This window comes from Macaca thibetana, chromosome 14 (assembly GCF_024542745.1).
Source record: "Macaca thibetana thibetana isolate TM-01 chromosome 14, ASM2454274v1, whole genome shotgun sequence".
In the NCBI taxonomy this organism is placed as follows: Eukaryota; Metazoa; Chordata; class Mammalia; order Primates; family Cercopithecidae; genus Macaca; species Macaca thibetana.
In genome coordinates, this window is record NC_065591.1 from 15,933,343 (window position 1) to 15,960,012 (window position 26,670).

Below are 26,670 nucleotides of genomic sequence, written 5' to 3' on the forward strand. Positions count from 1 at the left end.
CAGTTTTCACTTTCCCTGCAACAGTGACCTGGGAGTCCATGTGTCTGAGATGGCACAGCTACCAGATGGAGGGGGCTGTCTGACCTACTTTGCTGTATTAAACCTTGCGATTTTACTTGTTACTGCAGCAAAACCTGTATTACCTGCATGAGCACACATAGAAAAAAAAGGTACTAACAAGTTTCTGGATTTTCCCCAGACAGATAGAGCATAGAAGTCAGGATCTCAGACTCTAGAGTCATACAGTTCTAGGTTCAAATCCCAGTTCTCCTATTTCAGTTTCTTTATTTTAGTATGCATCAGTTTCTTCTTCTGTAAAGTGGGGGGTGACTTAGACAATCCCTGTCACTCATTTGGTCCATTGCCTGCCAATGGTAAGTAATCAATGTTGGCTTTTATGCTGAATGATTAAAGAGGCAATTTAGTGTTAGGAATGGGCATGGGTTCCAGATCTCATTTCCATGTACTTTAAATTTCTTTTTCTATCAAACAGGATTAATAACAAACCATAGCAGACTCACCAGGGTTGGTGTGAGGATCCATGTGATTATGTTGGTGATTGTGCTGAGTAAACCATAATGCAACAGAGACAAGGTAGCTGTTTTTATCACAACTGATATTAACCCTACATCTAGCACACAGAAGTGGTAACTTAGTTCAGATATGGGGAGGACAACCTCAGGCTCACACACTTGCTGGCCGGCTCCAGAGGGGCTGAGGCACCTGCAGGAGGACCACCTCCATCTGGGTAAAGGGGAGGGGTTGGGGGAAGGGTCCCTTCAGGACACCACTGTCTCCATCTCCCCATTAGAGAGCATCCCCATGACCCCAGCCTCCCAAGAACTGGATTCCCCAGGAATGCCTGGGGACTCCCAGGTGGAGAATGTAGTCCTGGCTTCACTGATGTCTCTGCTGGAGAAGCATAGCCTGGTCAGATCTCCAGGCACTGCCCAATTCCCAAGGCTGACCCTGGGGAGATATGCCCTACCATCCTGGGCATGAGGCTATGGGTTAGGGCAGAGTGAGGGAAGTCGTGCTGAGCCTTATGTGGAGACAGTCTTCTTACCCCTTCTCCCCCTGGGGTGGGGGGTCATTGGGCAAGGCCTTTGCAAGTACCCACCGTTTGAGCCTCCTGAACTACTCCTGAAGCTGTCCCCTTCCCCACTTCCTGTGCCTTGTGTTGAGGGGCCGCCCTCCATCTACAGTTGAGCTGGTGCTGCTAAGACCTCATGATCATGCCTACTCTGACTGCCAGATGCAGATTTATCGTGAAGCTATCAAAACATTCTTTAGGCTCATTCACTAGCATGAGCCCCTTCTAACACCTAATTTTGTATTCTTTCTAAAGAGATGCCCCCAAATTGTATATGCTTAGGATTTACAAAACCTAGGTTTGCCCCAGAGCCCTGCCCTGGGACAATTTCTGGGCCTCTCACTGTAAGAGAGGCCAGAAAAGGGGATAGAGGATGTCTGGGTCAATGGACCCAGCTTCCTGTTCTTGCCTCCTTCCCTGAAGGGCAGGACATGTGGGTTCCTTTTTGGCCATGAACTGTGGCACTGAACCAGTCATTTTCCCTTTCTGGCCTCAGTTTCCTCATCTGTAAGCAAGAGGGTTAGATAAGATGGTTTCTAAGGCCCCTTTAGCTTCTAACCTTAGAAAACGGGACGCCTTATTAAGACCCTATGGGGACAGGCCTGGCCGACCCAGCTGAGTAGCTCACAAGGCACCAGGCCTCACTGGAGCCTTTTCACCGATGCTGTAAATGAGGACTGCTGAGCTCCTGGAACAGGGTCCCAGCCTACGACAGGACCCCAGGCCTGGGAATCAAATCCCCAGAGTGAGGGGCCAGATGTGTGTGGGTGCGGGGTCCCGGAGAAGAACAAGAATGACCCCTTCCCTGGTTTGGAGAGAGAGCTGTGGCGTGTGATAAGGAAAAATTCACCGACAGCCCATGCCTTCGGTTTCCTTCTAAATCTGGGACCCACCCAAGTCAGAGACGGGGTCCCTCACCACTGTCTAACCAGTCTCCCTGAAATGCAGCCTTTGTTGCTGGGAAAGGCATGGGGCTTACTCTTTACTAACCGAGTCATGGTCAGGGCAGAGGTGGCTGAAGCAGCAGGGCTGAGGCCCCCGGGAGTTCATTCTTCTCTCATGGGGTGTAGGTGATGGAGTTAGTCAGATGGAGGTTCACATCCCAGCTCTCTCCCATCCTGACTGTCTGGCCTGGGGCAAATGACTCAGTCTCTCTGAGCCCTGGTTCATCTTCAAAACAAGGGAAACTAGTATGTACCTCATAGGATTACTCTAAGGATTAAATGAGATAACGTGTGTGAAAGTGCCTGGCACCTGGTAGGCCCTTGTGGCCATCTGTTCTACATCATCATCTCTACTCTTTGGGAAAGGGACGGCTCAGGTGCTCCTGCCCCAGAGGTCCTAGGAAGCAGATGGGGTCAGGCAAGGAGTGAAGGTGAGATTGGGGTCTCAGCAGGGGGCACTGCCTGTCCGCTGGAGCAGTGGGAGGCCCAGACACCCGGGTCCCAGCTGTGCTCATGGAGTGAGCAGCAGCAATGAGAGCCCCTCTTCCCTCCCATGCCCCCTTGCTCAGGCAGGGTCCCCTGTGGGGAGGCCTGGAGCCTTTGTGAGTGTGGGTCCCTGGACAGAGGCCTAGTGGCCTATGGAGAAGGCCCCCGAGTCAGTGGACTGCTTCTCCGCCGTGGTCTGGTCGCTGGGGTACACTGGGTTGGTCAAAGCGGCGATTTTCAGCGTAGTCTCATTCACCTGCAGGCAGAAGAACTGGTGTTGCTGAGTTCTGACTACGGGCAATGTCCTCCCATGTGACCCCATTTGCCAGACTCAGCAGTGGGTGCCCATGACCCGGTCATGAGGGGAGCCAGGATGTCTGTGTGATCCCAAGGCCCCTCCTATGTACCCCAAGGGCAAACAGAGCCCCCATTCATCCCATGGCCTCCCCTAGTCCTGCCCCAGAAATGGAGAGGGGAGGTGACAGGGTGGGGACCTTGACAGAGATGACCCACAGAACCCCTAAGATTCTCTGCAGAGCCCAGTCTTGGCCAAGTCTTCCCTTGTCTGGACCCCAAATATTCATCGAGGCCTGGTGAACTCCCCTTCAGAAGGCCTCAGAAGGGGAGCCACTGAGAGTCCCTGCCCCACCTGCCCTGCCCCCTCTCCCTTTCATCCAAGGGTGTCCCTCCCCCAACTCACCTCCTCAAACTTCTTGGCCTTGTATTGATCGGCCCCCTTGAGGAAGTTGAGCAGGATGATGTCACAGAGAACAGTCCCCTGGAGGAGGAGAGGCAGGGCGGGCTCCAAGGGATGCCCTGGGGTGGCTGGGATCAGGGTGGCAGGAAGTGGTGGGCTCGGGCAGCACCCCCAAGCTGCCTAAACGGTGGGCAGGACATTTCACCCTTGCAGCACACTTTTGGGATAGTGCTATGGTTTGAACATCCTCATCCAAACTCATGCTGAAACTTAATCCCCAATGTGGCAGTATTGACAGGTGGGGCCTTTAAGAGGCGATCGGACCCTGTGGGCTCTGCCGTCATGGATGGATTAATCCGTTCATGGATTCATGGATCAATGGGCTCTCATGGGAGGGGAGCTGGTGGCTTCATAAGAAGAGGAAGAGAGATCCGAGCTAGCACATCTGCAGAATGAAGGCCAGGGTGGGGACCAGTCCTCCAGGGAGGCCTGACTGATGTTCCCTCTTAGAAAAATGCCCAGGGACTTTGCAGGATGTTTCAGGGATGCCTTCCCAGCTCCTAGGGGGTGACCCAGACCACAGCTGCACAGAGAGAGGACTGCGTGGGGTGGAAGGGTGGAAGTCCCTGAAGGCAGGCTATGTGCCCACCCTGCCACGTGGGCTCTGTTCCTCATTAAGGCATCCCAGGTCTGCAGAAACCCAGAGCCTCCTCCCCCAGCTACACGGTGAGAAACAGGAACTCTGTAACAGGTGGAGCCTCCTGAAAACGGGAAGGCTGCTTCCGGAGGTAATGAGCTCTCCATGACTGGAGACGTTCCAGCCAGTGCCGACGCAGCAGGGTGGTGGCCAAGGAGACTGAAGCACCTGGCCAGTGCGGGGGGTGGGGACTTTACATTCCAGGCAGAGGCAGAGCTGCCCCCGTCACTCCCCTGCCTGCTGGTGCCAGTCTGGGCCCCACTCTGGCTGGCCCATCAGAGCCTGGAGGGGCTGAACTCACCACTCCCACAGAAGTAAAGGCCGCCACAGAGCTGATGATGGTGGGGATGATGTTGAACTTGCCAGCCTGTGTGCACAAAGACCAAGGCGAGTGGGCAGAGGGCCCACGGGAGGGGGGTGAGGCCTGAGGCTGCACGTGGAGCCAGAAGGGTTCTTCATGGATCAGTAGGTCCCTCCCCTTCACGGCACAGGTGAATCGATGGGAGAGTGACCCGCTGAGGGTGTCAAAGCTGGCCAGCAGCGGATCCCTGCCCCCCAGAGGAGCTTCTTCAGAACCCGAGAGGTGGTCTGGGCTGCCTCCCCTGTCCACCCCATCTGCCTGGCCCATGGACTCACATTCCCGTACACCAGCACGTCGAAGCGGATGCCGAAAGCCTTCAGGAGGGTGCGGTACTCACTGCCGTTCTCCATTTTGTAGTACTTGGCAAACCTGGAGGTCAGAGGCAGAGATGGGTCCCTCTGTGGGCTCCTTTCTCTCCCGCCTGAACCTTCTGGGTCCTCCAGAGCCCTGTGTCTTCGCTCACTGAGCAACCCTTACCGACGGTTTCTGAGACACCTGCCACGCCCCTCCCTGTGTGGTTAGCTGACCCCTCGCACAAGCATCATCTTGGGGGCTTCTTATAAAAGCAGATTCCCGAGCTCCACCCTGAACCCACAGAATCAGCATCTCTGTGGGTGCAGCCCAAGAACTTGCCTTTTATTTATTTTTATATTTTTGAGACAGAGTCTCACTCTGTCGCCCAGGCTGCAGTGCGGTGGTGCGATCTCAGCTCACTGAAACCTCTGCCTTCTGGGTTTAAGCGATTCTCCTGCCTCAGCTTCCCGAGTAGCTGGGATTACAGGCACGTGCCACCATCCCTGGCTAATTATTGTATTTTTAGTAGAGATGGGGTTTCACCGTGTTGGCCAGTCTGGTCTTGAACTCCTGACCTCCAATGATCCACCTGCCTCGGCCTGTGCTGGGATTACAGGCTGAGCCACCATGCCCGGCCAGAACTTGCCTTTTAAATAATTTCCATCAGTGATTCTGATGTGTTAGAAAGTTTGAGCCACTGCTAGACTCCAAGCTTCTTCAGTTCCATTTGTCTGGGTCTCCCAGAGCCCAGCTCACTCTGCTTATTTGGGCTCAAAGCCTGGCTCTGCCGCTTACTGACTGTGCAACGTTGGGCCAGTTACTTAACATCTCTGAGACTCAATTTCCTCATTTGCAGGTGGGAATAATACACAAAAGTCCTGCTTCATAAGGCTGCCATGAGAACTGAGTGAAACCACACACGTCAGGGGTGTAGACAGTGCGCGGAACACAGTAAGCGCTCAGGAAACACTCGCTGATGTTGGCCATTGTTATTGTTAACATTTATAGAGCAGTTTTAAAAGGCGCTTTCAGACTCCTTGTCTCATTTCACCCTTGCAACAAACCTTTGGGACAGTGCTATGGTTTGAATGTTCTCATCCAAAACTCACGTTGAAACTTAATCCCCAACGTGGCAGTATTGACAGGTGGGGCCTTTAAGAGGCGATTGGACCCTGTGGGCTTTGCCCTCGTGGATGGATTAATCCATTCATGGATTAATGGATTAATGCGCTATCACGGGAGGGGAACTGGTGGGTGTGTAAGAAGAGGAAGAGAGATCTGAGCTATCACATTAGTACACTCAGCTCTGCTCCACGTGACAACCTGCGCCCGAGACTGCAGTCCCCACCAGTAGGAAGACTCACCAGATGCGGCTGGCTCCACAGCCTTGGACTTCTCAGCCTCTATACATGAAGAAATAAATTCCTTTTCTTTATAAATTACCCAGATTCAGATATTTCGTTAGAAGCAACGGAAAGCGGATGATTATAGATAGGCATGTGATTGCTCTGTTTTTCAAACGAGGCTCTGAGGGGGTGAGGTGACTTGTCTGGGGTCACCCAGAGCTGGTGCTGAGTTCACCAGCTGGTGAGCTCAGCACTAGATTTGCCCAAGTCCAAGACTTTGACCCCTGCACCTCTCTGCCTTGGCTTCCGGGTGCCATGAACTGTGCTGGGGACTTCGGAAAATGATCCCATTTCATTCTCACCACAAACAGGGGTTAGTGTTCACCACACAGAGGTGAGTGTTCAGACCCCCATTTTGCAGATGCCTATGGTAGGGAGGAGATTTGCCTGTAGTTTCGCAGTTAGTGAAGTGCTGGATTTGGGATTCAAATCGCCTCAGTCTTTGGCTTCTAAAGCCAGTGCACTTTCTGCTGTGTGGCTCTGCCCATCACGGGCCAAACTCTCACATTAGGAAAGTGTCATCTCTTTGGGCTACTGTCCCACAGCTGTAAAATGGGTTTCTGATGCCAGTAACCTTGGAAAGTGGTGAGGATTACGTGAAATCAAGGGAACGAAAGGGCCCAGAAGCTCCTTAGCCTTGTGGGGTCGACATTGTTCCCTCTCAGTGTCTCCAGTCCCCACAGATTCCCAGGCCTCTCCCACCAGGGGTCTGAGAAACTGATTCCCCGAAAGTGTTCAGTGATTGACGTGATGCTCCTGACAGGGATATTTGCATTTGAATCTGTACAACAGAGAAGGAAATGCTCAACCCAAGTGAATCAATCATGGCGGGATTACAGGCATGGGAGGAAGATAACTTGTGATGGGGAAGGTAAACGCCTGCCGCTATCTGCTCTGGCTGCCATCTGGCAGTGGGGCGCTCTGGAATCAGGCAGAAATGAATCTAAATCCTGGCTCCACCACTTGTTAATGTGCCTCTGGGGTTCCTTAGCCTTCAGGGTGTCTGTTTCCATGTCTATAAGCACAGGTGTGCTCATGCCCCACTAGAAGGTCTGTTGGTGAGACAGGGTAAATGCGGACATCATTGAGATTCTTGTGTTGGAGACTCTGTCTGCTCCTCCACACCCATTCTCTGTCCCTTCTGTGCCCAGTTCCGGGCCCTGAGAGCCTGGTCTGCAAAGACTGCTTTGGCCTCCATTTCCAGGTGGGTTCAGCCAATGGAAGGCACTGACAGGAGATCAGAGGGCAGGGAAAAAGAAAGACCAGGGCACTGAGGTGGCTGGGCAGCCTGGGCATTTTTTCAGGTTCTGGGAATTGCTCCTCTCCTCGCTCCCGCCAGCTTAGGTGGTAGCAGCTTGGCCTCATTGCCAGCACAGAGGCCCTTCACTGGCCTGGTTAGTTCCCCTCCCTTTACCTCGAATGCACCTTTGTGTACAGTCTCTTTATTCAATCACCCCTGTGAGGCCACCCACTGTTTCCCCTCAGGACACCTACCCTGACCACTCCCCTTTACAGAGGAGCAAGTTCAGTCCTAGAGAGCTTTATCTGGGTCAGGAGGGAGCACAGGAGAATGGGTGACACATTTTCTCTCTGCCTGTGCGTGGGCGTGAGCAGAGCTGGTGTGCCTGAGTGATGCACCTGTTGCTCCAGTAAGGCTGAGAACGACTCAGTGAAAAAATGGTTTCCAGGGGAGCCTGACCTGGGAAGGTGTTTCCTTTTGGGCTGTGCAGCTGAGGGAGAGGCAGGGGAGGCAAGAGGATCCCAAGAAAGAGTAAGACCCAGAGTAAGAATGAGAGTGACCCTGAGAAGGCAGCAGAAAGAAGTACAACCACTTAGCTGGAAGAGGGCTTAGAGGTCAGGGAAAGAGGGGAGGGGCTAAACCAGCTTTAAAATGATGCTAAGTTCAAGTCTAGGTGGTGGAGGAAGATAGCTTCACAACCAAGGCAAAACAGAACGAATTCAAGGTGCGGCAAAAGGAGAATAATAGGATGGACACAAGAGAGGACGTCATTTCCACAAAGACGACAGGGTCTAAGAACATAAATTCTTCAAGGAGGACTCTCAGGATATTTTAAAGAAGTTTGCAAAAGAATTATCTGGAATGGGCAGAAGGCTCCAGGAAGTCCTTACTGTGGCTTTCAGATTGTTCTGAAGGTAAGTACAGACCATCACTGTCTCCATGCCCACTGTTTTTAGAGCACCAGCAATATAGGTGGTTCCTTAATATAAGCATCTCCCCTAATCTCATGAAGACTACACTGTTGTTGACCCATCGTACAGATGAGGAAACAGGTGAGAAGGTAACTTGCCAGAGCTGGGATTCTAATCCATACTGATGCCTCCAAAGTTCATGCTCATGTCCCTTGAGCCGTCCTGCCTCTGAGCTCTTGGAGGCTGTTAAGGATAACGCAGCTCTTGTGCGAGATCTCAAAGCCTTCTAAATACTGTGTTCTGTCTCACATCACTGGAGAATTCAAGGCCCTTGTCTCAGAGATTTGGCTTCTCATGCCCATGGGAAGTGGGCAGGGGCGAGAGGGTAGGTCACAGATGTTTAGCTAGGGCAGAGGCTGGGCCTGCGATCCTGAAATCTTCACTGCTGGCCAAAAGCTGCAACCATGAAAACGGCTCTGACAGTGACATCAACTTGGAGAACAAAAAGTCGTATCCTGGGCACTGCCGTTCAAAGTGAGGGCTGGCTAAATTTATCCTGGGAAGGAATGTGAAGGGAACAGGGAGAAAAATCAAAGCCGACTTGGTTTTTCTCCAGCACCTGCCTTCCAAGAGGCAATAAGCATGGTAAGATCATTATCTCACCAACCACCCACCCTCTGAGGAGGGTTGGCAGGGACTGGTTCTCATCCCGGGTGGAGGGAGGAGGAACAGAGCTCAGGGAGTGTGGGCCCAGGCTGCAGACGGGAGGGGTAACCCAGGAGTCCCAGCTTCTGCACTCTTCTGTGGCTGATGGGGATCACAGAATCTGCCCACCCCTGGGGCAGAGACGGCTCATTGGTCACCAGGATCTGGTTATCTCCTCTCTTTGCAGATGATTAGACCACATTTCCCAGTCCCCTGCATTGAGCTGCGGCCCCATGACTAGTTTTTGCCAGTGAAATGTGAATGGCAGTGAGGTCTGTTCCCTCTGGACTGAGGTGGTTTAGAGCAGTGTACCTTCTACGTCTTCCCTTTCCTCACCGGACGGCCAGTTGCTCAGGAGTCAGGAGAGGACTCTGAGACTCTAGAGAGGCTGAGTCAAGATGGTAGGAACCTAGAGCCCTGAATGACTGCACGGAGCTCCCTACCCCCACTGGCCCACAGTGCACTGTGCCATAGGCAAGAAATCAACCTTCACATTAAGTCACTGAAATGAGGGGTTTGTTTGTTATAACAACTAGCAATACTAACCCTGACTGTTACAAACTCCCAGAATTTCATGGGCAAGAGATGTAATTTGCCAAGGGACAAAGAAAGAGCTGAAGTTGGGGAGTTACTCGGGATTAGACAGAGGGCACAGTCCCTTGATGCTACATCCCAGGAGTAAACCCTCTAAGGAGGCCCTAGGGGATCTGGGTGTGGTGCTATGGCTGTTGTGAATTAGCTTCTTGATCTTGGGAAAGTCAATCGACTTCTCTGAGTTTTTTACTTCAACTGAAAAATGGGAGGAAAAAGAGCTCTGAGGAGGATGAGTTGAGAGAGTGTCCATATATAGCCAGTGCTTAAAACGCATCCCTTTCTTATCCTAGCATTAAGATAAAATGAAACAATATCTACATTGACTTTGATCATTACACTCTCCTGGCTCCTGTAGATAATGATATTAGTAATAATGACAGCCAGCATCTACTGAGTGCTCCTCTGTGACCAGACACTGTGCTACGTGCTTTATGCTTATTAGCTCATTTAATGCTCATAACCACCCCATTGCATTTAAGTACTGTTGCTACTCCCATATCACAGCTGAGGAATCAGATCAGAGAGGTGAAGCAACTTGTCTAAGGTCACAAAACCAACAGTGAGTGAAGCTGGGATTCGAACTCAGGCAGTCCAGTTGTCGGACCCACACTCTTAGCCAGCATTCTACACTGTTCTTTTGTTGCCTGATTTCTGTGAGGTCATAACTAATTTTGTTCTCCAGCTGGGGCATCTTTTTGCATTTGCTAGGTGGGTCTCCATGCCCAGAATCCCTGGCTGGGAGCAGAACAGGAAGCCTGGGGGGCCGTGCAGTGTCAGGACAGAAGGACCCTGCAGCCTCCTCATCCAAAAAGGGGAATGGCTCAGCTACATATACCATGCCCAAGGCTTGATTTCCCCCAAGTCCTCTGGTTCTTACCAGATCACTTTTTTTTTTCTTGGTTAGGATTGTGGTTGGTGAGAATGACAGCACCATTTGATACCTTGGCCCTCCCGACCTGGCCCAGTCCACCTGCCTTATCTGCAGGCTCTTCTTCCTGCCACACACTCAAGTTCCAGCCACACCAGACTACCTGCCTTCCTGCATTTCCTGAACACATCCCACAGACACAGACGTCTGTGCTTTTCCCCATGCTGTTCCTCTTGCCTCCCTTTTCCACCGTGCAGACTCCAATTCATCCATTAGGGTCCAGCTCAGATGACCTCTCGTTCTTTTAGCATTCAACAAATATTTGGAGCACACCTACTCTGTGCCAGATACTGTTTCAGGTACTGCTGATACCTTGCCAAGCTCTGCTGTCATGAGAAGGAGAGAAATACTAATTAACCACACAAACCCATAAGTAGCTAAAATCAGATATAAGGAAGGGCTGGGAAGGAGAGGAGTGCCATTCTATGAGCATGGTTAGATGTCTGACCTAGGCTGGGGGTTAGGCAAGGCTTCATGTGAAAAGGACCCTGAAACCAGAAATACCATTTAATCCAGCAATCCCATCACTGGGTATATAATGAAAGGAATATAAATCCTTCTATTATAAAGATACATGCATGCATGTTTATTGCAGAACTGTTCACAATAGCAAAGACATGGAATCAACCCAAATGCCCATCAATGATAGACTGGATAAAGAAAATGTGGTATGTATACACCATGGAATACTATGCAGCCATGAAAAAGAATGAGATCATGACCTTTGCAGGGAGATGGATGAAGCTGGAAGCCATCATCCTCAGCAAACTAACACAAGAACAGAAAACCAAATACCGCATGTTATCATTCATAAGTGGGGGCTGAACAATGAGAACACATGGACACAGGGAGGGGAACAACACACACTGGGGCCTGTTAGGAGTGTGAGGGGAGGGAGAGCATCAGGATAAATAGCTAATGCACGCGGGACTTAATACCTAGGTGACGGGTTGACAGATGCAACAAGCCACCATGGCACACGTTTACCTATGTAACAAACCTGCACATCCTGCACATGTATCTCAGAACCTAAAATTTAAAAAAAAAAAAAAAAAAAGAAAGTGACCCTCGAGCTGGGGCTTGAAGGATGGAGAGTTAAAAGGGCAAGAAGGCCAGAGGTAGGGGCCGCTTTCCTGGCTGAGGGAACTGCAGGCCCTCTCATGGGAAAGAACGTGGTGTTTCTGAAGCAGCTGGAAGAGGGTTGGTGGGCTGGGGGGTAGAGGCAGATGGAAGTGGCAGCGGCTGGGTCCACACGCCCCAGTTGGCAGCCAGTTGTGTGCATCTCTTCCCAATTCCACGTTTAGTGACTTCACCCTGGTAGCTTGAAATTGACCATCCTGGAGTATTTACCTCACAGAAATCCAGCAAATGCTACAAACCAGGGCCATGAGCTGAGACTGGGACATCCCCTGGGGCTGCCTTTTCTGTCTCTATTAGGATTCAGGCCTCTACTACAGTATCTGCCACACCAGACTATAGCTGATAATTTGGACTATGGACTGTGGACTATTAGCCATATCTCACTGTTTCTTTCTTTCTTTTTTTTTTTTTTTTTTTTTGAGACAGAGTCTCGCTCTATCGCCAGGCTGGAGTGTGCAGTGGCACGATCTCGGCTCACTGCAACCGCCACCTGCCGGGTTCAAGTGTTTCTCCTGCCTCAGCCTCCTGAGTAACTGAGATTGCAGGTGTGCACCACCATGCCCAGCTAATTTTTTGTACTTTTTTAATTTTATTTTTTAGCAGAGACAGGGTTTCACCATGTTGGCCAGGATGATCTCCATCTCCTGACTTCATGATCCGCTCACCTTGGCCTCCCAAAGTGCTGGGATTACAGGCATGCGCCACCGCACCTGACCTCATATCTCACTGTTTCTGTCTGCCCAAAGGCATCATGCCCACAGTAGGGGGTTGAGTAAATGCTTGCCAGAAGAATAAATGAACTTCTGGGATTCTTGACATCTCAAAGATTGAGTTTAGCTAGGTTGTCCTCAGGGCTCCCTCCTGCTGTCGCTGGTTTCTCCAAATGCTCCCAATTCTGCACGTGGAGCTAGTATAAGGTGGTAACAACAGGCTATTTCTCTCCCCAGCAGAAGACGGTTAGGTTCGGCAGCGAGCTAGGTGGGAAAGTGGGTGCCACTGGTGGAAGCCAGCCTCTCGATAGGGGCAATGGGGGAAAGAGTAGGAAAATACAGGCAGGACAGTTACTCCTGCTAGGCACGAGGCTAGAGGCTTCCATACCTGTTGTTTCATTCAGGACTCACAGCAACTGAATGAGGTAGCTGGCAGCTTAGGGACTTTGAAATGAGATGGTCCTGGGCCTGAATCCTGGCTATGCCACCTAGTTTATACGACCTTGGGCGAATTACCTCTCTGAGTCTGTTTTTCCATCTGTAAAATGGAGATGAGAGCAGTAGCTGTAGGGTTGCCTAGAGGATAAAATGACTCTGGAATGTGAAGGTTGAGCACAGTACCTAGCACACAGCTTTCTATTAATATTGTGTACTGGTCATCAGGCAACATTCCTGATTTTACAGGCTGGGGAAAGGCACAGACATGCTCCATAGGCTACTCTGCCCGCAAAGGGCACAGCTAGGATCTGAAATCTGGCTGCTTGACTCCAAAACCCTCGCCTACCCCTACGGCCTCCCTAAGAGAGGAGCCAAAAGGTGTTCATTGCAGCCTCAGTGGGCAGGGAGCTTGTTAAGCTGGTGTCTGTGAGAACACTCAGCTGTGGAGAAAGCACAGCACGGCTGTGACTGTGATGATGCCATAGGCATCAGAGGAAAGAACAGAGCCCGAACAGCTGCCAGCGCCGAGCTGGAAAAGGGGAAAGCAGCCCCAGAGGCACAGGCAGGGCCGGAGTTGTCAGGGCCGGGGGCTCCTCTGACAGGCGCGGCTGGAAGGGCCGCTGGAGCCCAGACACTTGAAGGGAAGCGGGAATGGTTGCCTGGTGGGCGGAAAACTCTGCGCTTGCCCCAGGAGCCAGTCTCTGGTCTGGGGAGCCCTGCAGGTGGACCTCTGCAGCCCACATTTCCTGGCTTCCTCCCCCTGGTTTCTGGGGAATTTGGTCAATGGGCGGCACTGGCAGGGGACCCAAGGGTGGGAAGAAGGGGATGGGGTATGTATCCGCTTGCTGCTTCCCCGCTCTGCCTTGATTTTGCCTGTGGCTGTGTCACTTTGACCGTTGCTCCTGTCAGGTACCCCAGCTCAAAAACAGGCTCCCATTCCCCGCCGCAGGGGCGGCAGGTCTACAGTAGTGACGGCTTCCCTGAGTGCCTCGACTCCCATGCTGGTCCCTGTTGCGTAAATTTCTTCACAAACCCCAGCTGAATGTGCTTTCCCTCTGGGCCCTTCACTGAGACACCCCTAGCTGTGACCAAACAGGACACCTCTAACGCAGGACTCAATCGAATGATTTTGAGGCCTAATAGTGCTGGGATGTTGTGCGTGCATGTGTGTGTGCGTGTGCTCCCTTGTGGCATTACCAGCAATAGATAAAGAATGAGTAAGTACAAACGTCAATTACCATAATAAATCATTTGTCAGATGCGCTTCTGCAGGGCAGGGCTGGAGCTCCATTCCAATGTGATTGTGATAGGTCTATAAATAATAGTGCATGCTTCAGCAGCCCAAATTTCCACAGCCCTTCCTCACACACCCACACATGTTTGATTCAGACTTTTAGAGCTTGAAGGAGCCTAAAAGATCATCATCTTTAACCAGCCCATTTTACAGAGGCAGAAACTGAGGCCCACAGAGGCGATGAGATGTGCTTTACATCACATCCAGGATTTACAGCAAGGCCTGAACTGTAGCCCACAGCCTGGGCTCCTTCTGCTTTACCTCTGCTTCATCTTGACTATCCTCAGCTTGCCCCAGCACAAAATATATATATTTTTTATAAGCATTTTTGTTATTTGGATTCAAGTTTATCATCACTATATTAAAACTTGCTTGATTCTAGGAACTGGTCTGGTTCATCTCTGTGTTCACCACAAAGCCCAGCATGTGATATAATCTGGAAGTTGAAAGAGACCTTCAAAGTTCTCCCTACATTATCTACAAAGGGTTTCCCTGCCGATGCCTGAATACATTCAGTGCAAGGAAACTTACTACCTGTAGAAGCAGCCCAAATTTAGCTTTGGATAGCTCTAACTGTTAGAAGTACTTCCCCATGCTGAGCTGACATTTGCAGTAGTCAGCAGTCAATAAACGTTTGCTGAATGGAGAAGGGTTTTTTTATCACGATGTACAAATCCCTTGGAAGCTCTCAGACATCTGTTTAGAAATGATCCATCCTCTCATGGAGTGGTGGAAATTCCTTCTTAAAGCAGGGACACGTAACTGTTACAGCAGCAGGAAAAACAGCAACAAACTTGCGGGAGCCGGGTTTGACTTGCAAGGGAAAACTTGGGCCTGGAATTTGGGTTTCTAAGTGAAAGTGGTGGTGTTCTCAGCAAAGCTTTGCCTGGTGGGAAGTAATTTTGCCAGCTGAAATACACTTTTACAGTTGATTTCATACTGATAGGAAAATATCTCCTGGCAGACTCTTTGCTTCAGGGTGGGGCAACATCCTTAGAACACGCTGGAACTCTTCTCCTTAGAGAAGGGCCCAAAGCCATCCTTATTTATTCATATTCCAGGCACTAAATCAACCTCAAAGGCAGACATTAAAATGAATGCTTCTTGTTGATCTTTAAAAAATGCATTACTATTAATTTATCTTTAATTAATAAGGTAGGGAAAGATCAATGGACCTGGAGCCAGAAGATGTACCTGAGAGCCAGGTTACTCGCTGTCTGCCCCTGAGAGGGATCTTTTGGGCCTCAGTTTCCTCATCTGTAGAATGGGAGTTACCACACTGGTCCTACTTGTGGTTGCAAGCACAGGCTCTGGAGCCAGGCTGCTAGGGTTTGAATTCTGGCACCAGCAGTAGGAGCTGTGTGGCCTTGGGCAGGTAGATGAAACCCCTGAGCTCAGGTATCCAGTTCTAAAATGTTCTCTTGAGCTGTTACTTCTTTTTTGACTTTTTTATTTTTGACAGAGTCTCACTCTGTCGCCCAGGCTGGAGTGCAGTGGTGACATCTCAGCGCACTGCAACCTCTGTCTCTGGGTTCAAGAGATTCTCCTGCCTCAGCCTCCTGAGTAGCTGGGATTACAGGTGTGTGCCACCACGCCTGGCTAATTTTTTTTTTTTTTTTTTTTTAAAGTATAGACGGAGTTTCACTATGTTGGCCAGGGTGGTCTCAAACTCCTGAACTCGTGATCCGCCCACCTTGGCCTGCCAAAGTGCTGGGATTATTACAAGTGTGAGCCACCACTCCTGGCTTTAAAATGTTCCTTCTTCAGGGTCAACAAGATAATCCACACAGAGCATCTGCTAATTCTCTGGCTCACTGGTAAGTGTTCAATGAGTGTTAGCTAGTATTTTCTATGAATAATACTGGTTGCTGTGAGAATAGGGTAGGCATGAACATGATAAAGGGCTGTCTAAATCCAGGATCACTCTAATTGCATCACTTCCACTGAAACCTAAAAAAGATGAAGAAGCAAATGGATTACGGAGAATTCAAGCAAGTACACTTCCCATGGAAGAGGGCCTTCAAGTGTTTCTGTGGAAATGATGGTGCTGGCTGCTTTTAACACATATTCTATGGCTTTTGGAAAGAGAAAAATCCAGATTGTAGAGAGAATGATCAAAGCCAAGGGTGCACTTTGATTCTGTCTCTGTCAATTGGCCTAAGATCTTGCTGATCCACACATTTTTGCCTGGAAGCAGGACAGGCGCCAAATCTCCGAGCTTCATGAAAGCTGCTGTGGGTACATTTCCAACATGAAACGATCACTAGAAACACCTACCGCACCAGGAACATCTAGCAGCTGAACAAGTGTTTTTTTGTCCCAGACACCAAGAGAGGAAATCCAAAACTGCGTTGCCTTTTAGTAGCAAAGCTGTCTTAGGAACTCTCAGAGGAGAAACAAGAAATCAGGCGTTTTGAAATGCACCGTTTCGATTCTCTCCCATCAATCACACCAGCCATCGCCACCGGGTATATCTAACGGCTATTTTTTTTTTCCTTTTTTGCAAGCCATGTGATGGCGCAAGGTATGCTGGAAGCAATGGATATAGATCAAATCCCTGGATTTGAGTCCTGATGTGCCTCTTAATTAGGCTGTATAATCTCAGGCAAGTTTCAAAATCTTTCTGAGCCTACCTTGTGGGGTGGGGAAAGATGGCGAGCTGTGAATCCTGTCAAAAATAGGTGTGACAGGGCTTTGCAAACTTAACTCTAGGGCTCTTAATCTGAGGTGCAGGGATAGGCTTTCATTGATTATTTATTTTTTAGAATTTTTAATCTTATTTTTATAGAGAAGGAGTCTTGCTATTGCTGCCGAGGCTGGTCTCGAACTCCTGGCTTCAAGGGATCCTCCCGCCTCAGCCGCCCAAAGTGCTGGGATTACAGGCGGGAGCCTCCACAACTGGCTATGGGATAGGCTTTTAGAGGGCCTCAAAGTCTTGGAATTTTATGCTGTATAAATATCAATGCATAGAATAAGAACTGGAAGGAAACTCATTAAACTGTCCCAGATGTTAACTCCCTGCAAAGGGTGCAGGCCTAGGGAATGAAGGGGACTTCCCATGTCATTACTCTGTATACAACAGAATTGCTCGGATTTATTTCTCCGAGAATGTATTTATATCTTATTTGTAGAAATGAAATAACTTGGCTAGGCGTGGTAGCTCACGCCTATAATCCCAGCACTTTGGGAGGCCAAGGTGGGTGGATTACTTGAGGTCAGGAGACCAGCCTGGCCAACATGGTGAAATCCTGTCTCTACTAAAAATACAAAAATAGCTGGGCGTGGTGGCGGGTGCCTGTAATCCCAGCTACTGGGGAGGCTGAGGCAGGGGAATTGCATCAACCTGGGAGGTGGAAGTTGCAGTGAGCAGAGACTGAGCTACTGCACACGCCAGCCTGGGCAACAGAAGAAGACTCTGTCTCAAAAAAAAAAAAAAAAAAAAGAAAAAGAAAGAAAGAAAGAAAAAAGAAAGAAAATATCCTTTAAGAAGATAACTTGCCTGCGAATTTTCTCATGTCTGTGAATATGTGCATCTTCCTTGGATGCATCTTCCCCACTTCTCATCGGGGGCATAAAGCAGTTAGAGACCTCTGAAAGTTAAGGAAGGGCTGTGATTTCACAGATGAAAGTCGTCAGGACTTGTCCTGGACATCTCTGCAGTTGTCCCTCTGGTCCACGCTCCTCCCTTCCTCACCCTGCCCTCGGCTGCCTCAGTGGGCCGCTTTGCCTCAGCTCTGGCTTCCCGTGAGGCTCTCCCGAGTCACAGCCACATGTCAGGCTGTCCTCTGCTCACAGCTCTGTCCGTCTCCATGTTCCTGTCACTGCTTCCTCTCCTCGCCTCTTCAGACCTGGGTGGTAACCGGTGTCCTGTTTCTGGCCCTGGTACTGCACTATCCTGTGTGGTTTCCGTCCACCCTGCCCACACCTTTGAAACAGTCTCTTTATTAAACTCTCCTCAGATTACCCAGTTAGAATGTGCCATCTGTTTCCTGCGGGGACCCTGACGGATACAGTATTTTTAATCTGTCATTGCACCATCAATGCCTATACACTCACGCATACACACACACACACAGACACACTCACTCTCAGCCTCTCACATTCACCCACTAACAAATACACCCACTCTCACGAACTCACATGTGCGCACACACACACACACACACACCATCACCTGCTCCCAGGACTTTGGGAAACATAGTACTCTGGTTAAAGTCCTGTTCCTGTGAATCGAGGGTCTACCCGGGCCTCAGAAATCTCGCCAACAGAGAAGAGAGCCTCCTGAAGAGCTGCAGGGCTCTGCTGAGAGCGCCTTTCGCTTGTGCACCACTGAACTGGCGACTCCCAACGGTTCTTATTTTTAGAAATTGCTGCACTTTGTCTGCTAGAAATCCAGATGACCCCACCGACTGCAATCTCAATATGCTTGGAAAGAGGCTTCATAAAAATACTAAGTTAAAGCAGCCCACAGAGTCTTTTAGCCACGCAGAACAGACCAAGGAGTAAAAATAAAATCTCTCCACTAAATTTCAGGTAGGGGAAGAACAGAATCTTCAGGGGATCACAGAAATAAAGATTAATTTGCATGGACAGCACCAAGTACGCTGGGGAGGAGTTGAAGGGAGAACATTTTGGCTCAATTTGAGGTCACCTTTCCAATGACTGGAGCAGGCCCCTTTGCTTGCCACGGATATCAGAGATCCCCCAATGTCAGGGTGATTACATGGGCCCTCTATAAACTCTTTTAAATCACAGGGGTCAAATTAGGAGTTGAGATCCAATGACCTCTGAGGCTACTCTAAGATGCCCCCTTTGGAACTTCCGCTTTCTCATCTGTAAAGTGACCACCTGACTTTGGGTGACTGCAAGGGAACTTCAACAGCTATAAATTCTCAAAATCTCTGATTCTGCAGGCAAAAAGCTACAAAAAGTAGGGGCGGGGGGAGTGACATTTGGAAGGGAGCTGCGAATGTAATTAGTGATGGAAATGTGAATCTCTAGCTGCCTCTGGATGTCTTAGTTAGCAGATTCAAACAAGGCCGAATCTTGGCTGAATAATTCCACTCCTTCCAGAGCAAACGGCAACAGTAGGGGTGTTGAAAATTCTGCCTCTGTTGGAGGGAGCGGCAAATGAATTTGTTTGGGAGACAAAGGCCAGGCTATGAATTGCACCGCCAGCATCTGCTAGTCTTTACATCTCCCTGGAACTTGGATTCTTTGTTTTTAAGCAGGGATGAAAGTGTCAACCACATAGGCAGGCTTTTTTTTCTGAGGATTAACAAGTACAAATGTCCCTAGTCTTCCTGGCTGGGGTGGAGATCATCCAAAGAAATATGTTTTGAATCCAGGCTCCCCCTCTTGCTTGCTTTGTGACTTTGAGAACCTTATCTAACAGTGAGGCTCCATCTTCTCGGTAAAGTTGCAGGGGATATTGTAGCACCTACTTTGTAGGGCAGGCAAGGAACGCTGAGCTGAAGCACACAAAGCGTTTTGCATACAGGGTGACTAGTATGGTTTCTACCGGTAAGTAGCTTGGTGAGATTCTAAAAAACAGTGTAAATTTTACCATATCATAGAAAGTGCACTGTGAGCCACACTGAACCTGGCTTTGTGACCCTCTCTCCTATTCGAGGATTCAGAAAGACGGCTTTGCAGCCTCCCACACGTGGGCTCTTAGCTTAGCCTTGGGTGCCAGCAGTTTGAGGGTCACAGGAGGGTGGTGGGTGGGCACCCAGGTGAAGGGACTGGAAGGGGCTTGGGCAGAGCCCTCTGCTTGCCACGGATATCAGATATCTCCCAATGTCAGGGCAATTACTTTGGCCCTCTGGAAACTTTTAAATCACAAGGGTCAAACTAAGCAGCTTTGCCTCCTTCTCTGGCCTGGAGGGCATTGTTGGAGGAGTCAATTATTTGAGGTCCTAAGAGGGGGTGGTTTCTCTTAGGCCTCTGGGTATTATGCAGGCAGGGTCTTTGGAGATACTCTGTCCTGCCTCCCCAAATACCCTCCAAGCTTATTTAGGACCAGGTCTAGCTCACATCCTTCTGTGCTCAGGTGGGGAGGGAGGGAAGGCAGCTGCAGTGCAAGAAATTGGAGATGAAGAACTCCAGACCAATTTTTCTTTAGATGAGAGATGCTGTTCTAAAACTGTATGATATCAGTAGTTGGTGGTCTTTATAATATTCACATTCTTCATAAGCTTTCCTGCCAAATGAGTTATTTGGAGGATTAAAGAATTCCCAATGGCCAAAGGGAAGTTATGTAGATGAAAACTTGCACTTTAGATCAAGAGAATTTTATTAATATGTTACTATTTTAAGCCACCATACAAATATCCTTTGTATTGATCTCAGTGTGATATACCAACTGAATAAATATGCCAATTTCTGCCAGTGAGCCGAACAGTATTTTTAACCTACTTTAAAATATGTGTTGTTTCCTATGGTTTTTTTAAAGTTTGGAGTTGATTATGAAAGTACTTTCAATTTTTAAAGATTCTTCTTTCCAGAGAATATACATGTATATTTTAAACTATTAAATATAAAGCTTAATGGGGTGGGCGATTATTTTTTAAGTGATAAATTAACATTTTAAAAAGGTGAAATGATTATTTTTGGCTTATGTATGCCATTGTATCAGAGAATACCACCTCAACAAAGGAAATTTGAGTAACAATTATTTGAATATATTCAAATGTATATTCTTATGTTCAAATGTAACCGAAATATATTCTTATGTATTTTTCCCCCTGGTCACAGCCTATTTAGTCTATTTAAGCTGTTTAGTGTATAATGTTGTGTACTTAAACAGGGCCCCGCCAGAAACTTCAGGATCTTCAAAAATTGGGGGGAATCTACAATGTATACATGTATCAAAACATCACATTGTATCCCATATATCTACACAATTGTTATTTATCAATTAAAAAGAAAATAAAACTTTTAATAAGTAGTGTTGACCTTGTAGTCTACACTTTTGAGAACTGCTAACCTAAGATAACTGAGTACGGTCCTTAGCATGTTGTAGACAATTGGTACATGTTTAACGGATTAATCGATAAACGAATGATTCAGAAAAAAAGTAGGAGAGAAACAAAACAGAAAGCTGAAGCTTTTCACACATTGGTTAATTGAATCCTGAAGATCACAGCAGTACTATCACCATTTCAGAGATGGGGAAATTAGGATGGGAGAAGACCAATGGCTTGTTCAAGCGCTTTCAGTTGCTTCCAAACAGTTTATTCTCTGATTCCTCTCTCCCTCTCTTCAAAATGGAGAAACAAAACAAAACAAAACCTGAAAGGATCCCTGAAGTCTCAAAGCCATTGGGATGATATTTAAAGACTGGTCTGAGTTCTCGTTTGGAGAGGCATTGAAGAAGAGCCAATGACAATTATAATTTGCTATTGGTGACACATGTTTGTGGACAGACGCGCAAAAGTGCCATCTCGTAAAATGTAAAACGATACCAGTTATCACCCTTACTTTGTAGAACGAGAAACCTTAGAAAATTCAGGCCCAGGGCAGGGAATGCACCTATCTGGAAGTCACTTAAGCACGTTACAGTTTCAGGCCAGTGTTAGGAACAGGCAAAGAATCGCAAAACCCCAGTATTTCAAGAGACCTTGGCCTTCTCTTCTAACTACTGACCTGCAGCAGGAATCCCTGGTGTGGTCCCCTCCAGTGATAAGGAGACACTGTCTCCCAGGACACCCAGCTAGACCCTAATGGCTGTTCCAGAGTCCTTCCTGATTTGAAATGAAACCTGAGGTGGGACTTGGCGCCGGGGGTGAGTGGATGGTTGTGGGACCTTGTCTCCCCGATAAACAATGCTGCTTGAAATAAAGTTCTTTAGAACAGCCCGCAACTTCTTCTCCTGATGTCCCAGGAGATAGGGGATTACCTGAAGTTGTAGCCTGGGGACACGCTGCTCTTCTCAGAAACGCTGTCCAGCCGGGTGAAGGAGTACTTGGGGATGCACTGGTCCCAGGCCTTGTCCAAGTCGCACACCCAGCCAATCTTAATGCCCAGAACGCCACCCTGAAGAAAAGAGCCGGGTATGAGCTTTCCTCTCGCCCTCCGACTCCCTGCGCTGGGCCAGGGTGGGGGTGGGGTGGAGGTCGTGACAATTGATTTCCTCCCATCCTCCAGGTGGGAGACGGAGGCAGGGAGAAAGGAAAGTGATGTGTCACATGCTGCTCAGTAAAGAAGTGCTGTGGTGGCCGGGCGCGGTAGCTCAGGCCTGTAATCCCAGCACTTTGGGAGGCCGAGGAGGGCGGATCACGAGGTTAGGAGATCGAGACCATCCTGGCTAACACGGTGAAACCCCGTCTCTACTAAAAATACCAAAAACTAGCCGGGCGAGGTGGCGGGCGTCTGTAGTCCCAGCTACTCGGGAGGCTGAGGCAGGAGAATGGCGGGAACCCGGGAGGCGGAGCTTGCAGTGAGCTGAGATCCGGCCACTGCACTCCAGCCTGGGCGACAGAGCGAGACTCCGTCTCAAAAAAAAAAAAAAAAAAAAAAAAAAAAAGGCAGTGGCTCGGCTGCGGACACTGGAGCCTCTGAGTCCTATTTTTGGGATCTTCAGTCCTTTAGCTACAAAGTGGCCACAGGTCTACTTTCCCATCGTTTAGGGATTACCACAGATCTAAGGCCTTTCCCTGAGGTGAAGTGTGAAGATAGGAGTGGGAAACTGAGGCTTGAGGAAGGTGGGCTCAGCGGGAGCGGGGGCGGGCAAGACAGCTCCGCGTAGGGAGAGGAGAAAGGATTCAGGCACAAAGCCAGTGGCAGGCCCGGGATGCTTCCACCAGGTGGCGCTGTCTCGCGGCGGCTCCTGGCCAGTGCTGGCCAAAGGGCCCTGAAATCTGAGAAAGGGCTGAAGTTGGGGAGTTTGGGGTCGCGGAAGAATGGCTAGGTCCTCACCGTGCGCGCCAGTTTGGCAAAATCCTGCCCCGCAAACTTGACCACGTCCCCTACCCGCAAGATGGGGCAGAAAGGGTCCTTGTCCGGGTGGAAGCGGCAGGTCTTCATGTCCCTGGCTGTCAGGTTGGGAAGGAGGTTTCCCCTGGGGAGGAGCGGAGAGAGAGGTCGGCCCAGGGTTCATGGGAAGATCGTCTTATGCAGTCTCCCCGCCCCCGCCCCCCGCCTTCCGGAGCCTCAGGGCCCTCCACGCCTAGCGGGGATCTGAGCCCTCCACGCCTAGGGGGGATCTGAACCCTCAGCCTTCATCTGGACCTCGCCATCTCTCTCCCCTCTTTCCTTTCCCTGCATCTTTCTGGTGCCCCATCACCCCCTTCCCTGTAGCAGGGTGATGTACATCGGTGACTAATCTCCAGTTGCCAGACTGGGAGTTCGGGAGGGCAGGAATCATTCCTGGTTACTTTGCGCAATTTTTTTTTTTTTTTTTTTTTGAGATGGAGTCTGTCTGTTGCCCAGGCTGGAGTGCAGTGGCATAATCTAAGCTCACTGCAACCTCCGCCTCCCACGTTCAAGCGATTCTCTTGCCTCAGTCTCCCAAGTAGCTGGGATTACAGGTGTGCGCCACCGTGCCTGGCTAATTTTTTTTTGTATTTTCAGTAGAGACGAGGTTTCACCATGTTGGCCAGGCTGGTCTCAAACTCCTGACCTCGTGATCCACCCATCTCGGCCTCCCAAAGTGCAGGGATTATAGGCGTTTACCACTGAGCCTGGCCTAGTGCACTTCTGTAGTGCCTGGCATTGCCCTCTGCACATGGCCAATGCCCACCGAGTAGCTGTGGAATTAACGAGTCAATGAAGGGGGACTGAACTAAGAGAAAAGGGATTTCCACACATGGGCTAGATGTGGGGAAAAAGAAATGGGACGAGACCAAAGGGTTTCAACCGTTGAAGGCATCCTCGACCCAGGACTAGGCCTAAGTTGTCCCTCTCCTACCCCAAGCAAAACTCCCATTTGGATCTGAGCCCCAAGGCAGGGAGGCTGGCAGAGAAACTGACCCCAAAGTTCCCCTGATCCTCAGTGGCCAAGGCCCGCTGGGAGATTGGGAATGGAGGCCCCGGGAGATGGGTCAGTGGAAGTGGGAAGAACTGTGGCGAGGGGGCATCTCCACTTCCCTGAAAACAAGGTGGCAGGGCTGGGGGCGCCTGCATCTTGGCTTTAGAGAAGAAGTGGGCACTCACTTCTCAAAGTTGAAGAGGGGGAAACGGATGCTGTTCTTGATGAAAATAGTGAAGTTCTCAGCTTCCATCATGATGGGCCTGTGGGTGAGCACAGGAGGCCTTAGCTTTCCAGGAGGAAGAGGGGGAAATGAAGGCTTTCACCCCCGGGCGACCTTTCCTGGTGGACACCTCCAAAGGCAGAGCTCTTATAGATAAAGGGCACCTTGAGAGCAGGCTATAGGAAGGGACTGTCTGTGCCTGAGGGTCAGAGCGGGAGGAGGAGGCAGGTGAGTGGGCTGGGGAAGATGATACCCTGGACCTGAGTCCACCCCCCCACACCAGGAAGGGACAATACGGGGGAGAGTCACAGACTCTCCTCAAGTTCAGAGATGCACAGCTCCCACATGGGCAGAGGGGAGCTGAGGTGGGGGCCTGTCTCCTTCCATCTGTCTTGGAGCCTTACATTTCCACCGTGTCCACCTCCGTGGGGCACCAGCCCTGGATCTCACAGGTCCGGAACACAGAGCTGTAGTTCACGCAGCGGCCAGTGAGGATCCCTAAAGTGGAAGCCACAGCTGCTGGATGGCTGCCTGCCCTTTGCTCCTCTCCCTTCCCTTCCTCCCCCGTCCCTTCCTTCCCCCCATCAGGGACCCTGGCAATGGGGGGAAAAGAATGGGCAGGGAAAAGGGAGCTGACTTCTTTCCTGCTTCTTCTCCTGAGCCCCAGACCCAGACAAAAGGAGGTGACAGCTTTCCTTTCATGTGCTTCCAGGCTCAGCAACCCTGAGGACCTCCCTTCTTCTTGCTCTTCCTTCCTTGCCTCTGAGTCTGTGCTGCAGCTCTTCCTTCTGTCTGGAATGCACTTTTTGAAGCCCCCTCTATCCTGCCAAATCCTATTCATCGTCAGGGACCTTCCCAAATGTCACCACCTCAAGGAAGCCTTTTGATACCACCCACCCAGAAGCACTCTCTCCCCCGCCCCCAGGCTCCACAGTCCTTTGTACCTCCTGGACAACACATGCCACTTCAAGCACCCCTGTCTGTCACCACCATCCTAGACTAGCAGCTCCTCTGGGCAAGGGCCATGCCAACCTTATAGCACCTGCTGGGTGTGGCACCCAGGGAACATCATGTAAATGCCAGCAGAATGACATGGAACAGGCTGGTTCCCACTCCCTCTCCGACGACAGGCTCTCCCCCATGGGTCCTGCTAACACTTGGGATTGTGGGGTGGGGAAGGGGCTGGACTCACCCCCGCCTGGGAAGCGCTCAGGCCCGCACTGGCTATCTGATACACAGCGGTATTTCTCCTCACTCTGTGGGCAGACAGGTCACAGGTTGGTGAAGGACCCTGTCCTGGCCTGGTGAGCCCCTCAGCTCCCATGGCCTCCCCACAGCCAGCAGCCGCAGGAGGGTGGAGGTCCCAGGTCCCAGCTGCAAGGCCAGACTTAGGGCCTCTGGTTATACCCCACCCCTCCCTGCCACCAGTCCTACTCCCACCAACATTTTCAGCCTTAACCTGCTTCACCCAACCTCTCTGTCTCCTCCCCTCACCTCTGGGCAGAATCCTTGCATCTGGTTTTCAGTAACAATCATCTTGGTGATGATGACAAAGACCGAGGTGCCCTTGGGAGGAGAAGAAGGGAGAGAAAAACATGCAACAGTCCCAGTCTGTGAGACAGGGACTAGAACTGATATCCCCTCTCTGCAGACGAGGAAAGCGAGGCTTGTGTTTAGTGACTTGGCCAAGGTCACAGGGCTAGTAAGGGGCAGAGCTGGCTCTTTGCAACCACCCACATGGCCGCCTTCCCCCGTGTGTGTTGTCCTTGATTGAACTACAAGTTGTGGCAGAGCCTGGAGAGGAACCCAGCTTTCCTGGTGCCTAGCACCACAGGCCCAAGCTCCCGCACAGCTCTCAGCTGCTGGATGAGAGGTCCTCTGGATCAGTGACATCACGGATTCTGCTGTGGGAATCCCACTGGCGCTCTTTGCTCTGCTTTCTCCCCTCCAACCTGCCCAGCGCCTGGGCATCCGCATGCCTCTCTGGGTAGGGGACCATACCTGAGGTGGCGTCACATAATCAGACACATCCATGACTCTGTTGGCGTAGAGTCCGAAGCCCTTCACCTTGGTTACCACCGAGGACTCAATGGCTGTGTCCCGTACCTGGTATGCCTTCTCGTGCAAGAAAACCCACCTGGGGCAGGAGAGCAGAAATGAAGAGAAAGAGAGGAGTCCACAGACCCAGCAGACAGAAACTGGGAGAGGTCACCTTCCTGCCAACACTTGGCCATGCCTGGCAGGGTGTGCGGATGGTTCCTTCTGGAGGCGTGAGACCTAGGGTGAGCCCTTGGTTGACTTAGAATAGCGTTTCTCCACCTTTGGTCCCATTACCGCCCCTCAGGTGCCTTTCTAGACATTTCCCCCACAGTGGTCCCCCCTCCATGAAACTTTCATATCACAGATATCTGTTTATGTACTGTATGCAAATGTGTGCTTTATGCATGAAAAGAGTGAGAACCAATTTTCACCTCCTTGGGGGCCATATGGCCCCATTGAGAATGCATGGCTCAAAGTCATTCCGTGCTGCTGATGGGGG

At 50.2% G+C, this 26,670-nt stretch overlaps 2 protein-coding genes across 2 annotated transcripts in view; both read right to left on the minus strand.

The window, feature by feature from the left end:
* The window catches only part of SERPING1 (serpin family G member 1), a 437,682-nt gene that overhangs the window by 250,771 nt on the left and 160,241 nt on the right, over positions 1-26,670 (minus strand). The window lies entirely within an intron of this gene.
* Positions 266-26,670, minus strand: part of P2RX3 (purinergic receptor P2X 3) — a 34,176-nt gene continuing 7,771 nt past the window's right edge. The window contains exons 2-12 of the mRNA XM_050758548.1: positions 26,133-26,268; positions 25,626-25,697; positions 25,324-25,387; positions 24,536-24,629; positions 24,094-24,171; positions 22,858-22,999; positions 21,839-21,975; positions 4,554-4,647; positions 4,219-4,284; positions 3,224-3,301; positions 266-2,779 (exon numbers count right to left, since the gene is read on the minus strand). Of these exons, the coding sequence (XP_050614505.1) occupies positions 2,666-2,779; positions 3,224-3,301; positions 4,219-4,284; positions 4,554-4,647; positions 21,839-21,975; positions 22,858-22,999; positions 24,094-24,171; positions 24,536-24,629; positions 25,324-25,387; positions 25,626-25,697; positions 26,133-26,268 (1,075 nt within the window). The 3' untranslated portion in view covers positions 266-2,665. The remainder of the gene's footprint in view (positions 2,780-3,223; positions 3,302-4,218; positions 4,285-4,553; positions 4,648-21,838; positions 21,976-22,857; positions 23,000-24,093; positions 24,172-24,535; positions 24,630-25,323; positions 25,388-25,625; positions 25,698-26,132; positions 26,269-26,670) is intronic.